The following is a 17,048-nucleotide window of genomic DNA, read 5'->3' as shown; positions in this document are numbered from 1 at the left end:
AAAATTAAATGAATTTGATTACGAAATTAAATATTTACCCGGAAAAGAAAATTATGTAGCGGACGCTTTATCCCGAACCAAAATAGAAGAAAATATGTTAGGAGAAGTAGCCGAAAGTGTAGGCGCAACCGTACATAGTGCACAGGAAGACAACCAAAATTACATACCAATAACGGAACGACCATTCAATTATTTCCCTAGACAAATCGAATTAATAAAAGGAAATGAAGACCAAACGAACGTACAGCATTATTTTCATAAAATCAAAATCAAAATAACTTATAAAGAAATGACTGAAGACCTGGCAAAAGAAATAATTAAAGAATATTTATGTACAAAGAAAAGCGCTATTTACATGCACAATGACTCAGATTTCCCAACATTCCAGAAAGTTTTCGTAGAAATAATCAATTCTAATCATTTAACAAAATTAGTAAGATGCACAACTAAATTAGAAGATATCTTGACATACGCAGAATTCAAGGAGAAAATATTGGGAAGACATAAAGAACTATTACATCCAGGAATAGAAAAAACAATTAATTGGTTCAAAGAAAAATACTATTTCCCTGACCATCAAAACTTAATCCAGAACATTATTAACGAGTGCGAAATTTGTAACATATCTAAAACAGAACATAGAAACACAAAACTTTCTTTCGAAACCACCCCAGAAATACAAAACATCCGTGAAAAATACGTAATGGATTTTTATATAGTAGGTAATCAACAGTTTTTATCTTGTATTGACGTGTATTCAAAATTTGCTTCATTAGTAGAAATAACAAGTAAAGATTGGCTAGAAGCGAAAAGAGCAATAATGAAAGTATTTAATGAAATGGGAAAACCACAAGAAATTAAAGTAGATAAGGATTCAGCATTTATGTGTGTAGCTTTACACAACTGGTTAGATTCGGAAGGAGTAAAAATTCAGGTAACAACAAGTAAGAATGGTATATCAGACGTAGAAAGATTCCATAAGACAGTTAATGAAAAACTACGAATCATTGGAAGTGAGACAAATATTGAAAATAGGTACACTAAATTCGAGTTAATACTTTACATTTATAATCACAAAACAAAACATAATGCTACAAACAGAGTACCAGCCGATATTTTCATGTATGCAGGAACACCCGATTATGATACACAGGATAAGAAAATCAATAAGATTAATCAACTAAATAAAGACAGACATGATTATGAAATAGATACCAAATATAAGCAATCTCCGTTAGTAAAATCAAAAACAACTAACCCGTTTAAAAAGACAGGAAATATCAGACAAGTTGATGAGAAACATTTTGAAGAAACCAATAGAGGCAGGAAAATTACTCATTATAAATCTAAATTTAAAAAGAAAAAAATAATTAATAAAAGTAAATATAACAATTCCAGACAAACAGAAGAAACCTAATGGATTCAACAACCTCTATAAAATTATTATGTTTATGATTATATTAACTACTTCAATTCAAATGACGAATGGACAAAACATCGAAATAAATCCGATAAAAGCCCAAAATGGATACTTAATGTTTAAAACAGGCACGATAGACATTCCAACTAATTATGAGAATCACTTTATAAGCATAAATATTACGAAAACAGAACAAATCTTTGAGAAATTAGTAGAAGAAGCATGTGAATTCAAAGGAACATTGCAGATAGAATATTTAGTGGGAAAACTTCAACGAGAAATTAATGGTATTAAAATCGCAAAACGTAGCAAAAGAGGGTTGCTAAACATTGTAGGAACAACTTACAAATACTTATTTGGAACATTGGATCAGGATGATAAAGAAGAGTTAGAACAGAAAATCGATACACTAACTGAGAATAGTATTCAAAGTAATGATTTGAATAAGATTATTGATGTCGTAAACAATGGATTAGATTTAATCAACAAATTTAGAGACGAGGAAGAGAAAGAGCAACAGGCTAACGTCCTAATATTTAATCTACAACACTTCACAGAATACATAGAAGACATTGAGTTAGGAATGCAACTAACTAGACTTGGAATTTTTAACCCCAAACTTTTAAAACATGATAATTTAAAACAGGTGAATTCCGAGAAATTGCTTAAAATCAAAACTTCCACTTGGCTCAAAACTAATACAAATGAAATTCTGATTATGTCCCACATTCCTACCGAAATATTTAAAGCCCCTGTTTTCGAAATTATTCCCTACCCAGATGAAGACAATAACATACTAACAGAGAACACGATCAATAAGTATTTCCTACATGATGAAAAAGTATTTGATAAAGAAACAGGAAAGATTGTATTTGACGAATGTATAAATGGAATAATTAAACAAGAAAATACAGGTTGTAAATACACTAAAACTCATAAAAATTTTCAAATTGATTATATTGAACCAAATATTTTATTGACATGGAACATCCCTAAAACATTTTTAAATCAAAATTGCATTAATAAAGAAATTTCTATAAGCGGAAGTAACCTTATCAAAATCCTTAATTGTTCGGTTCAATTGAATGAATTTATCCTTTCAAATACAATGGCAGATTACACCCAAACAGTTTATGTCAGTAATAATGTAACAAAACTAGAACCGCTAGCATATATCCAAACAAAAGAAATTATAAAAACACACACAAAATATTATAATGTATTCCAAATAATAACAACAACTACTTTTATAATTACAATTATAAGTTTATCTTTGTATCTATTCTATAAGTTCAAAAGTTTACCGAAGAAACTAATTGTAAAATATGTAAAACCAAAGGAAGAAACACCAAAGATTCCAGAAATTGTAAACGATCAACCTAATATGAACATAGGAGAGCATCTCATGTTATACCCAAATCTATCGACCTGAGGACAGGCCAAATTCAAAGGTTGGGGGAGTGACATATCCATAGCATTATACATAAACTATGTAAATGTCCACACACCCACACACTCACACATACACATTAAGTATTTGTCAGAACTTACCCTTGAGACTTAGATTCAAATAGGCAAATGCACCGAACATGATCCTAGCCCAAATCAGACCTAAACATAATTGAGGATGGAAAAGTACTTATAAACAAAAATCCTCAGACTAAACAGACCGAGGGAAACATGCATTCAGCACGTTCCCATAATTCAGATCCCCAAACCCAATCGTAAAACTCAAATTTCGGGACCAAAGACAAAAACAAATTCAAAAGCAAGAATCCAAAGTCCAATCGGGAAAGTTCTCAGCCTAAACAATAAAACACACTCAATTAGAATAAACACACTCAAGTAAAGCTCGAAAGCTCCAAAACCGAGGTTTGATCGTAAAAGAAGTCAGAGTTAGGAGTGAAGTTCAGTTTAAGATCTACAAGTAGTAGGTTGGTGTTCTTCAAATAAAGAATATTTGTAACCAGTTGGACATAAGAAAAATAAAGATAATTTTTTTTATTGAAAACTTATGGTGCAAACATTTAATTATATACATTTTTTTGGTCTTCGGCCAACTGAAAAGCCGACTCAACCTAAAGTACACACAGAAAAAAATATGGGAGTGGAGGGAGAGGTTAACCAGGGTTTGACCCGCACAGACTTTGTTTATATTTTCATAATGAAATTAGTTTCGGCTCTTGGTAAGATTTATCTTTTTGCCTGGCGAGACATCTACAGATTTATTAAGCGGCGGCACCAGCAACTTAATTAATTAAGGCTCAAAAGAAGTGGCTTATACTTGTAAAAAAAATTGAAGCACTCAATTTATCCCATTTTCTGTTATTTAATATTTATATTTTTCCAAGTAGTGCTTGACTTTTAATTTACTAAAAATTTTCATGGTAATATTTATTTTCAAATGTTTATTGACACTGAAATGTTTGCTTTACAGCTTCCGTTTATGGTTGATTTTGAATTGTTTTGTTTTAATTTAAATTCTCCACTGATTTATTTTTTTTTTCCTTGAATTCTTACTTGGTTGTTTTTAAATTATTTTTTTTTAGACAATAATGGTTTTTTTAAATTTACTTGTTTAATAATGATTTTATTTTTATTTTATTTTTCCTAGCTTTAAAGTTAGTTTTTCATCATTCCACTTCACTTTTAATTATCACCAAAGTTAAAATTTTAAATAAAAATTTTAGTAGATTGCCTGTCGGGAATCAAGCACGATTATCCTCCGCGGACGTCTGCATTGTTGAAGGACCGGCGTGTAACTGAAAGGACACTGATAGCAGCCAAAGTGACAGGAGTCGTGTACTAAAATTCAGGATATGTGAGGGGTGTTCTAAAATTTGTATAACAGTTCGTTCGGTGGGGCTTGGCGACTTCGGCTCAGTTCGGTTTCGATTCCTTTGGAGGCCACTGGGTTAGTTGGAGGCCGGCGAGAATTTATGAATGGAACAAACACTTGTTAGCATGCGACTGGGGAAGGCAGTTTCCTGCAGGCACTGTCCTACGATTCAGGTGTTCTACTGACATACGCAGGAGGGGGACAACAAAAAGCCGACTTGGCCTGTGGTTGCCCCTTGTCAACAACAATACATTCCGACTGTTCATCGCTTATGGACGACAACTACTGCCTTTTCATTGGAATTGTTGTTGTGCTGGTTGTTTGCTTTCCGGGCCATTGTGCGAATTGTGTGGGGTCCGTGGAATTTTAGTAAATTGATTGCGTAAAACATAAAACTGATTGCGGAAAAATGCAGCTTGAATCGATCGTTACTTCAAGTGAAGATATAAATTTGTATGGTCCTAGATTCTAGAAGATTACAACATTTTGAATAGGATTTTGTTATTTTTTTTTTTTAAACTATCTTAAACCAGTTTTTAAAAAATCCTCTTTTAAGATTTTATTCTTTAAAGTGCACTTTTTGCAATGGTAAAATGTCTGCAATGGAACTTCGCAATGACAATTTTTTCTCACAAAAGAAAAACCATAAAAGGAATAGATAGGAGGCGTATAGATACAGATTCTTCCTCGAGACTTTTGACTGCCATAGGACAATGGCTGAAAAAGCAAACGTGCAACAAAACGAACGATGCAGAAAAATAAATACCATGTGCGGAAAAAACAGAAACCAAAACTAGAAACAGGTTAAGTCTCAACCACAAACAGTCCTCTTCAGGTGGATTGATTTGCATCAAAAAATGGTTCGTTGTTGTTCCGAGAAGTTTCAACGAAACACTAAAAAAAACAAAGAAACTGTGGTTTTCAGTGAAAAAGAATTAGTCATGAGACAAAACCCTTAAAAAAACATCGTGCCTCCAAACTATAAAATGCAAATCCTAGAAAGGTTTTAATTGGAAAAGAAAATCCAACACTAACCAGTAAAAACGAAAATATCAACCATTTAGGACTCTACTTTAAAAGTATTCTTATAAAATAGTAAATATTCTAGATGTTGGTTAAACCAAAATCTTAAATCGTATTATTTGCTTGATTCCCACAAAATCAAACAACAATTTGCAAAGAATAGCAACCACGAAAATGTTTTGCTCAGACACCCACAATCAAAACAATTATCCTCATCACAACTCGAGTAAAAAGTCATCCCAAGTGGGAATGAATATAATTCCCTGCTTAGCCAGCTTAAAGGAAATACATACATTCATAAGAAACTAGACAAAACACGCCAAGAATTCTGGTTAAAAGTCAAAACACACTCTTGTGTGCCCAAACATATAGACCTAGCATTCATTCATATGTATGTGGGTCTGAATATGCAAGAGGGTCTTGAGGAAGCCAGCCAAGGAAAAAGGAAGAAAAAATCTGACAAAAACGTCGGAAAACAAAGGAGGAAAAACGCCAAAATCGGCAGGAGGAAAAACTTTTAGCCCGAAAACGGGCAACATGTCAACCGAAGGCAGAAAGCAAAAAGCTTGGGTTTCACAGGAAATGGCAGAATGGCAGGATGGCTAAAAGGCAGGCAAGACGGCAAGCAGGCATAGAAAGGATAATGCGCGGCATGCGGAACGCATAAGCGGCAAATTCCATTAAGTGGCAACAACACAGCCAGCAGATTGAGGGCTTCGCATCGAATTAAAACGATATGAGGGAAAAAGAAACTCTTCGTCCAGGGCTGACACACCGCTTCATGGGAGATAAATTTTTTTATGCGTCCTTTGATATGATATAAAAGTAAGGGGACATGAGCACCATGAGGGGAGGGGTTTCGTTTTGGTGAAAATAAAAATTCAATTTACAAGTAACTGGGTCACTTCGACACGGATTGGGCCCCAACATTCTACCATACGATGATGATGACCACTGAGCATCGTGGCTCGTAAAGAATCTTTAGAGGAACATAAACCATTTATATGCCGGGTGGCCTTCAAATGGATTAATGTCCCAGGGCAAAGATGAGAGTCCAGAGATTGGTTATCGTAAACCTCAAAATAGAAAGAATGTGAATTTTATAGGCTCCAAGGAGTCCTTAACATTCTAGAGACTGTCCCAACTCACAGCTTCTGTTTCTGTAGTGAGGACACCAACCCAAAAAGCTTTTGAGACTGTTATACAGCAAGGATATGAATACCATCCACATAGGATATGTTAGTTAACATTTCAAAGTGGTTTCATAGTACCTCGCCTTAATTCTGAATTATTGTCAATATTGGCATTATAGACTCTTCTATTTGTTGCTTAATTTCTTCATATATTCGATTAAGGAAGACCGGAAACCTCTAAGGACCTCCCTTAAATTGAAATGAGCTTATCCTTAAAACAAACAATAGCTCGGATGCTTTCCTGTTTACCACCTCCAAAGCTGTTTAGCAAATAGACAAACTCCCTTCTGGCTCGGGCAATGTCAATATCAATATTGAGGGGCATGGGTTGGATGTGACTTTGCATTTATATGCTGAACTGCAACATTTCGAATGAATTCAAATGAGCTTGAACAAGAAACTTGCGTGTACATGGGTAAGCGATTTGCATAGAGAAATAAAACAGGAAATAGTATACTATAAAACCAAAATAGAATATTTCATTCGAATTCCTTTTCGAATTCTCTTTAAATAAATATGTCAGAAAATATGATTTACTATACGACAATGATATTTCGTTTCCACTTCACACTTGACTATTTTTTTCATACTTATGAATATTTTATTAAAATATTCTATAAAAACCTTTATGGAATTTAAACCACAAATACATATTTGTTGGGATATAAGCATTTAATTGCAGTGGAATTTGAATTCCCCTGGCAAGGGAATAAAATGTAGAAAAAGTATTGTACCAGGACTATACATTTCATCATACTGATTTCAGACATTTTTAACTGAAATATCACTTTTATAAACATCATAATTTATCAAACGCCACTCCAAAATAAGAAATGTAATTTACCAAAAAAGTTATTAATACGAGCGTGGGCAAGGTGGAATAAGAATAATCTTTTAGGCGGTAAAGTTAAAATTTGTTGGGGAAAGTTTGAAATCGCATTCCTTCAGGTTAATTTGTCATTGAAGTCAGACCTTTGAACAAGTTAAGCTCATTCATTTTTAAAACTTTTTCTTACAAAAATAAAAGAAGAAAATTTCCGTTTTTTAAGTAGAGGAAAGGGAAATATTTGTCTTAAATATCACTCATTAAAAACACTTTGAATGGCTGTTAAATTCCCAAAAACCTTATGAGAGCTTCATCATTTTAAAGCTAATTAAATGTTAAGACTGGATTTGAACTTCGACACTTACCTTTTATAAAGTCAACGGCCATCTCCAAGCCGTAGGTGTCCTTGTCACAATCGTCGAGGAGGTGAGCGCCCAAGGTCACATTTGGCAGCAGTTGCTGCTTGTTGACCTGGTCCAAGGTGTAGAGCATCGCCTCCAGGGCCTGTATGCCACCTTGCGGCATAATCGGTCCACAGGTAATGCTGTCCTCCCGCGAGTGCACCATCATCAGGCCGCCCAAGATCACGTCCCCCTCGAGCACTGCGGCATGCTTTACGGGCCAGCCAGATGCCGTCGTGGCAGCGGATGGGGTCAGCGGGGACGGTATCGGATTGCCCAGAGCCTTGGCCATAATCTGAGCAGCATTGCCACTAGCCAGAAGTAATCTGGGGGTGGGAATACTTTTCCCAGAACTAATCCTTGCCGTTGTTGTGCTTGTTACTCCCGGCGATATCGTTGATGCGACTATATCGTTGGCATTTGTTGGCGCTGTTGTTGCTGCCACTATGGTTGCTGCCAGAGCTGGCCACCCCTCTGTGGCATTTACATAGCTTTGTGCGGTATCCAGCGACGTGTTCATATTGAATTTCATTCCGGCTCTGTCAACAATCTTATTAGCCCCATCTGTCCGCTCAGTGCGCTTTGTTTTTGCCGGCAATATAGCTGCTGTTGCTGATGTTGCTGCTGTGGCTGCTTTTGGTGCTTCTGTGGCTATATTTGCTTTGCTTGTTTCGGTGGTTGGATGGGTTACAATCACTGTTGTAACAATTTGTGGCACTGCCACTATGGTTCCTGATGTATTTATTTCTACAGGTCGCAGTTGATGCCCCAGGGATACTGCTGTTTCTGCTGACACACCTGCTGTTTCTGCATCTAAGGTTGCCGCACTTGCCATGTTCTTGGCATCATCATGAGCATGAGCTCTGGTTGCCACTGTGGCAGGACTTTTGAACGGTAATTGGTTTGCAGGTGTCACTTGCAACCTTAGCTCTGACTCTGATGGTGCGACTGCATCTGCATACGTAGTTGCCGCCTTTTTTATAGTTTCTGTAGTGGATGGCGTAGAATTTAAATTGTCGCTTAACGTCGCGGTTCCATCAGCAGAAGCATCGGGGGGCCTAGCTAATTGCCTCTCTGTGTGGCCGACATTTTCCGCCAGCAACGATTGTTGCAGCTGCTGCTGCAATACCAGAAACTGCAACAGCAAAACCACCAGCCACGATTGCGCCATGTTGTTTCGAGCACCTGTGTGCCACTTCCGTCGACGATCAGTGCGGCAAGGACGTCCGCTATTTGGCTGGACACATCAGGAGCCAGAAAAACGAAGGCTGACGCATTTGCTTCAAGAACGTAGCTCTGGGTATATAAATTTCAATTAATTATCAACAGAGTCCGCAGAAATTTGTCTGGCCAACACGCGTTTTAATTAAGTTTGAGTCGCTGGCCTGAAATTGATGTGGCTGCTAATTCGTGCTCTCACTTGGCCAGAACATTTTACGGACGTCTCACCAACTTTGTTGCCAACGGTTGCCGCTGCAATGGTTTTTTGTTGCCGGACAACTGTAAAATAAAACGCAAGTGAAAACTCCATTCAGACAGGATATAAATAGTAAAAAACAAGCAGAACAAAAAGGAAAAGCCAACACCAGTTGGATGGAGGAAAAGTGAATTATAAATGTTGGTAGTTAAGCGAGTTTAATGAGCAGTGAAAATATGCATCAAAATGAGCAGCCATTTGTTTTTTTTTCTCCACCAAATTTTCGCCGAAATTGTTTCTTTTTGGCCTGGCTTTGTGGATATTTGAGTATCTGGTGGAGAGCAAGAACAAATTGAGGTTTTAAAGTGCGAGGGTGTATTAAAGGAGCGAAGCACTCAAAACCATGTTTAGTAATTGGAACATTCCATAAATAGATAAGCAAATTTATTCCCTCATCTATTATTAAAAAAAAAGTAATTAGAAAAAGGTAAAAATCCAATGGAGAACAATTAAATTATTATGGGAACTAAACTGTTTGGAATTTTGGCAATTTCCCGCCTTTTTCTGAAGCCCGCTGCCCAATTCCCATGTCTGTCAGAGCAAATTGATGAGATTAATTAAATTTGGGATGCAGGCCGACTAGAACATTTTCATTAGAGACGCTGCACAGTAATTTATGGCCACGTTTTAGCAATTTGTGGCAGCCTTTCTCTGCTTTTGCCCACGCACACATCTTGTCTATTTTCACATGGCAGTTGACACTTATTTTGGGGCATGTATCCGGATTCTGTGTGACCTTCCTGCTCCTGTCGCCCAACAGGAAAATCCAACAGCTATTTTAGTCTCCACCAAAGTCAACAAATTTGGTGATATGCCAAAATATTTCTGGAATTTCATGGGAACTTTTTGGCAGTCACTAAAGATTTTCCTGCCTACCGACATTACGTATACGCCATGGTCACCATGTAGAACTTTAAATATTTATGTTTCCCCACATTTTTTTATTTAAAGCTGTCATAATGTTTTCTACCCTGCGGTTAATTGGAAAAACGAATGCATAACATGCTTATGGAAGCATAAATATGTAAAAATTGTGGTTATTTGTGAAGGCGGGTAGCTGGTTTTTTTTGGGTGGACATTGGCCCATTGGACCAATGGAGCAGTGGACCATTGGACCATAACTACGTACAAATTGCGAAAGGCACCCAAAGGCAATGTCGTTGGAGTCCATCGAAAACCCATTAAAGGGTCTCATTAAGCGGCGACAAAGTGGCTAATTGGTTTCTGCCCAACCGAGGCGAAGCCCTTTTGTCAGGCTGCCTGTTATCTAATTAGCTCGTTTTAATTAACGCAAATACTTTGATTAGATTGCCCAGCCATGCAACTAAATATCCAGTTAAGCAGCTTGGGTTAGTCTTAAATAAACATTGGGGCTGGCAGGCACAGTATGGCTACTATTTCGGGCAGTTGTCCATTTCCGGAAAATGCGTTCAGTACTTACGATTTTCCATTTTCCATAAGCACTTGCCCCATTACCTAGGCTGTCGAGCAGGATATCCTCATTTGCTGACTGGACAGGCAAAAGCCTAATGCCTACGCACTTTCTGTTTGCTCACATTTGTGTGAAAAGAGCTTACTGGGAAATTGTTTACATTCGCCACTCGGACTGCAGAGCCTGAATACTTTATGAGGAACTCAAATGGATAGGCGATTCTAAAAAGGTACATTATTGAATTTATCATTTTGCTTTTGGCATTGCCGCCTAATCGCTCTGATTTGTAAGCAGAATCTTCTCTCCCCTTTATCGGCACCGGGGCTTTTTCGGCAAATCGCATTTATTAAATTTTAAGAGGCTTTCCCGGCTTTGACTGCCTCTCATCTCATAAAGGACAACACACACAGCCTGACCCTTATCGCCTTTGGGGATGAAGCTGAATTGCTGCCTACTTGCAGGCGCATAACCGTTATTTCCTTATACGCCGCCACCATCACATGCAGACAGCCATTCAGGTAATAGCCATGTTACAGTTTTTGGCCATGATTTTTTATGTGCAAATTATGCACAAAGTTTACTTGAGCGTAAATTCTAAAAAAAGTGGAAAAAAACTTAAAAAAAAACAAAAAAGGGTAGGCAACTTTTGGCGCAGAGAAATTCAAAATTAATGACCATCTTTCCACCGGGCTAAAGGAATGCGGTCACCAGAGGGCTAACCCGATATTGCCGCCGCTCAATTATTAAAATATTATTTATTATCCCTGGCCGGAACGTAATGGCTGGCACGTGACGGGACTGAATTCTGTCCAAAGGGCCGGACTGGTGGCCTGCCCACTGACCACTTAAAGCGTGATTATCTATAATGAATATGCAATCCGTATGTGGCTCTGGAATTTCCCATTAAATATTAACAATGTGGCCGGGCAATTTGTCAACCGATCCGTGGGTGCGGTTAAAATTTATAATGAGCTTCAAACTCATAAATCAACAGCTCAATGAGTTCTCGAGAACTTTGTAGAACCTAGAAAAAAAATAATGATTAACTCTGTTTGCGGACCCTTTTTCTTATATCCCAACTTCCTCTTTGCTAAATATATTTGCGGCCTGAATTCAAGGACGAAACTTAATTTATTCGGCTTCCTACAATTTTGCTTACAGCTTTTTGGGGGATATATATTCTAATTCCACTGTGCGTCTTGACCAAAAGTTTTCACGTATTTTTTTTTTCAGGGGCATCCTACTCGTTTAATTTCATTTATTATCACTTTTATTGTTTTGCCAATTAAAAAGTTTGAACATTTATTTTGTGCGTTTCCACTTTGTTGTCCCCGGCAGCCGAGCGTGGCTAAAAATTTAAAATACGGTTTTAAGCACTCTGGCGACAAAACGTGGAAAAGTTTTAAGCCAACTTTTAATTAGTGGCGTCCAACATGCATAAGGACAATTCCCTCGCCGGCGCGACGGACGAGCGCTGGAAAGCTAATTTTCTATTCATGCTCATCATCACGGGGAGAACTCGGCAATTTACCTGTCTTTAAATTCAGACGGGTCGCTGAAAGCTTAATGTCCTTGCCAAGGTACCTGGCTTTCAGCGAAAATTCAAGGAAATACGATGATAGACTTTAAGAAAAAAAGTGGTGTCTATTTATTTCCCATTATTCAAGATGACTTTTGATATTTTTAAAAGAAACTCTTTTGTCTGTTTTTTCTCCATTCTTTAAATAGCCATTATGGTCCTTGGCCACTTCGTAGTAAAATGCTGCCAAGTCACACGAACTTTCAACTCTTTATAAATCTTTGCGAAAATTTCAATTTTGAATCGGCGCCAATAAAAGTACTTCGTTTCATAGAATTTTATTTGGGCTCTCGCGACACAAAGTTTTTTGGTCATTGGCGCCAAAATGTGCGACACACGCGCCGACATTCGCCCTCGCCCCCACACCCTCCTATTAAATATCCTTTGGGCAAGATTCCCTCCGCTGTGACAGTTCTGCAGCCCATAAAGAGGCACTGGCGGCATTCCTCGCGGCTCTTTTCCGACCCAGTAGTAAACAAATTAATCCAATTTTGCAAGTGAGCCCCGAGCCTGGAGGCTGGAGATCCCGGGGCCCGAAACCCGGGAGGTCTCTATAAATTAAGTAATTAAGTCGATTGGGGCTCCTAGTTGGGTTAATTGATGCTGTGTCAATGCGTTTATACGCTTCGAAAGCACTCACACATTTTCTGAATTTCGTATTTTCTGTTCGTTTTTGTTTAATTAATTTGTTTTTGGCGAAATATGTTCGGAATTTCGAAATCTGTGCGCCCACATGGTGCATGATGGATACATAGTACTACAGACATACATACGTACGTGTTGCAGCGGAAACGAAAAACGAAAAAAATCTTCAAAGTATTAAGATTTCATAAGTGGATTACGACAAGTGAGGAAAAGCGAAGCAAATTAATCAAAATTAATCGCATTTCGCCGACAAAGCCGAAAGTAATTTTCAGCACACAGGACGTATGGGGCACACACTCGAGTAAGGAAAACGAGGATGCTGAAAATACTTTTAAGTGCTCTGCAGGAGAGAGGACTCATTACGGAAATTGCTTTACACAGACCAAAATGAGCTCAGGCACATTCCGCATTCCATCAGCTATACAAAAATGTATACACAGCAGCATCAGTAAGTGCCAGTCTTCCCAACATTCAGAGTCTTCAGGCGCCTCCCCAGGTCCTTCAGTCGCTCCAGTCCTCCCTTCAATCCCTCCCAGGCCCGTCGCTCGTCAGTCAGCAATCATATGCTTATTGAAGTGGGACGCGTCACGCGGTCTCTGCTTTCGGTTTCACTTTATCAAATGAACAAAACGACGAGTGGAGCGGTTTTCCGGCAGGTAACTCTGCAAGGCAGCCTCCCAGGCGAAAGTAAAGTGTCCGGCGCGGCAACGCCACTCATGAATACACATGAGGCGGTTGAGCCTGGGCAGAAATAGCTGTATGCTATGGAAACTAAAGCTGATGCAGCAATCCCTGTATTTTAAATAAATGTTTATTTTGGCACTTGGGACAAGCGATAATTGGGCCTTGTGAATCTAATATTAATTCGCTGGAAAACGCATAAATAAAAGATAATTTATATTTTTAATGAACATTTATAAGCCAAAATTTTTTATCGAATTATTCAGTGCTATTTTTACGAATTGATGGAAAGTTTCAGCACTTTACAACTCTTTTAAAAGCCAAAAGTTAAACTCTACCATTTTTCCAAGTAAAACTCTTACCATTAAAGAGTATACAAAAGTTCAAGGACCTTCCTTAAAACATCTTCGTTTGGATTTATGCTTTCAGGTCGTCGTCAATGCCACGGTAGTGCCTGTCAGTATCCCTGTAACCAGGGAATGGCAGCAAAGATACACCGAGTAGGAAGATTCTTGCAGACATAACACACCGCCTCCCTCGTGGCACTCATCTCCGGTCCTTTTTAATTTTCGTCCACAGGCAAAAGGCGGCTAAGGAGGTGCTCCCGAGATCCTGTTGATAGCGAGACTGTTTGTTTATTGATTTTGTGTTTTTGGCGGTTCGTGTATATGGAGATTGGCACTGATAGCATTCGAAATGATATACACGCCGCATTAAATGGATTATTTAATGTTGTCACTCACGTACGTATGCCGAGCAAATGATGCGTACAGCTGATAGTCCCTCAACTTAATCCCAACCCCCAACCCACCATGAATATATGTATGGATCCATATCCTCGACCCCAATACCCCCACAACTTATGGGGGGATTCTGGGGACAGACAGTGTTGCCTGCCTGCCTCGCATGCCACGATTACACCAGCGGGAGTCATTTCCATTTGTCTTGTGCCCCCGTCGCTTCGATTCCAGAACGATTCCAGAAGGAGGTTAAAGTTGATTGTGCTTGAAATTGGGCGGTTTCGCCTCGCCCAATTTGGTTACTCATCGCAATTGAAGATGGGCCCATGCCCCATGCCACAGTAGCGATTCCATCGATTTGATGCCACAAAGGCACCTGTGGCATGTTTGTTCCCCAGTAATGTCATTTAAGTATGCAGGTTAAATAAAAGTAAATATGCAAAGAGTAACTTTTAATCATGTTTTCTTAGAGTTTATATATTTTAATGCTTGTTTTTTTAGTTATCTGAGAAGCAATGAACATCCTCTTCTAGATAATACCCAAAAATTGTTGGCTTGGACAAATCGTTGAAGGCAATCCATGAATAACAATTACGGGCAATCAAATTTCAGTTGACTTACTCATCTCTGGAGCTTATTCCAGTTCATTTACGAGACGGGCTTTGATATTAGCTGGATGCGTTGCTCCAAACGCACATCACAATTACAAGGATAGGAGAGTCTATTGGCCTTTTGGCCTGGCTTATCAGGCATTTCAATTGATGCTCGGCTTCATTGCCAGACTGCTAATTAAACCAGGCCAAACGCCAAAGCGGAGGAGCCAAAGAGCAGGAAACCGGATCATCTCGACTTGCCTGCCGGAATATTGAGCGAATCACTCATCTGTCTGCGATTATAATTAACCATATTATTCAAGTTTATCGAGTGGGATACTCCACCACCCCCACACAAACACAAACACGTTGGGCAATCTTGGCTAACAAACACGCGCTGGCACACACATGAAAAAAAAATAAAAACAGCGGCGTTTGCGGCGTAAGCCACTTTAGGCTTAGTTCTTGATCTACGAGGCTAATACCATACACACATCCTTCGTACGAATGTGCCCCGGGCCCAGTCCCAAACACGCATCGAGCATTTGTAACGCAAATAATGAGAAAAGGAGGCACATGCCCCATGCCAGGACACAAACTTCCAGCTCGAGCTCCATAAATCAAAAGACACGTTCATAAATAAATAATGCGGATTTAAGCACTCGCTGAAGGAATTGTTTATTCTTACACAAGCACTTGAAAAGGCTGAATTATGTCAAGAAAAATACACAGTAATTGCAGTGTTCCATTCCCCACAGTTACTTGAAAGTTGCAACACAATATTGCATTCAACTGCGTCTGGGCGATTACAAAATAAAAATTCTCTTCCGGGTAGCTCATTATGACAGGAAGTTTCTGTCAAAGGACCAAAGTGGACAACAAAAGGCGGCCTGATCTATTAATTTTAAATGCAAATGCAGCCGGAAACTTTCTTGAAGTTTCGAAACTTTTGAAGGACATTTGTTGTCTTTAGTTTATATATTTTAAAATCATAAACACATAACTAGTGACTGCCAGCTTTAAAGCTGCATTTGATTTTCTGCAAACTGGATGTGTTCACTTCATTTAAATCCAGGCCGTTTTCCTTCGTTAATCTGACACAATTGGCCATTTAATGACGGCCATGGTGGGGCTTTAAAGAGCCATAAAAACGCAAAAAGAATGCTCAAATAATAAATATTAATGGGGGAAGGCCGAGCCCCAAAGGCCAGATTCCGCTTCCTCAAACTTCCGCATCTTTGAGGCAAACCTCGTTTGCGGAGGCCCGAAACTTTGTTTCCATTTCCTCCAAAAATATTTATTTATTTATTCACGCCCTCGCCACCAGCTCTCCGTCCTACCATTCTGGAGCGACCCTCGGGCATAATTTGCACTAGAGCACTTATTGTTGTTAATCTGCTCATAGAAAATTTAATTAAAGCAATGGTTTTGTCGGCTGCGTTGCGGACAAAATTCAATTTATGATAGGGTCCGGCATCAATCATGCATATCCAGTGACAACAAGGCATTCCATGGCCACGCCTGACTGCCGACTGCCCATCGCCCATTTCCCATGGACCCAGCATCAAGGTCTCAGAGCCCCGATATCCTTAAAGCTCTGTTTCTCGGTCCTAAATGGCCCAAAGTCCTTCGAGCATGAAAATGTTGCAAATAGCATTTTGTGAGCACACAGAATCTGCCCATCGACCACCTCGTCTGAATTTAATATACTCGAACGCTTTAAACGGAAACGCCTTGGCATAATTGGTATGCGAAGGCGCCAGAAGCATTTTAATTAAGTAAGTCAGGAAAAATTAAAATAAAAATGAAAAAAAAGTGTGAAATGGCAAATGATGCCCAAGAGAATACTTGATTGCCATTTCCACTTTAGCCTTCTGGCTCTGGGCCAGTTATCGCATTAAATTTTAAAGCCCAACACGCTAATGTGGAAAATACGGAGTTTCCACAAAAAACTTAATGTCCTTAATCCTCATGATTTCAACATCTTTTAAGTATACAACCCCTGAGCCAAGGGTCCTTTTGGGTAACTATTTAACCTGACCCAAAAGTCCGACCAACAAACTTCTAACTCATTTTCGCAGCTATTTTCACACACATTAGGCTTACGGCTTCAAGCTGGAAAAGTTTTGTGAAAACACTCACATCCCCGTACATACATCTAACCACATAATCTGGAGGTCGCCTTCCGGCTAGATTATG

At 38.7% G+C, this 17,048-nt stretch overlaps 1 protein-coding gene across 3 annotated transcripts in view; it reads right to left on the bottom strand.

Annotated features, from left to right (window-relative positions):
- The window catches only part of mtt (mangetout), an 89,107-nt gene that overhangs the window by 39,669 nt on the left and 32,390 nt on the right, over positions 1-17,048 (bottom strand). For 2 of the 3 annotated variants that reach the window (XM_043211041.2, XM_043211040.2), the window contains exon 2: positions 7,667-9,202. In XM_043211041.2, the coding sequence (XP_043066976.1) occupies positions 7,667-8,873 (1,207 nt within the window). In that variant the 5' untranslated portion in view covers positions 8,874-9,202. Of the gene's footprint in view, positions 1-3,940; positions 3,961-7,666; positions 9,203-17,048 lie in introns of those variants that run through there. The other variant, XM_043211042.2, reaches the window with a different exon arrangement.

The sequence above is a fragment of the Drosophila bipectinata genome, chromosome 2R, assembly GCF_030179905.1.
Source record: "Drosophila bipectinata strain 14024-0381.07 chromosome 2R, DbipHiC1v2, whole genome shotgun sequence".
In the NCBI taxonomy this organism is placed as follows: Eukaryota; Metazoa; Arthropoda; class Insecta; order Diptera; family Drosophilidae; genus Drosophila; species Drosophila bipectinata.
Note: the sequence above shows the minus strand (reverse complement) of the source record. Positions and strands in the feature narration are given on the sequence as shown.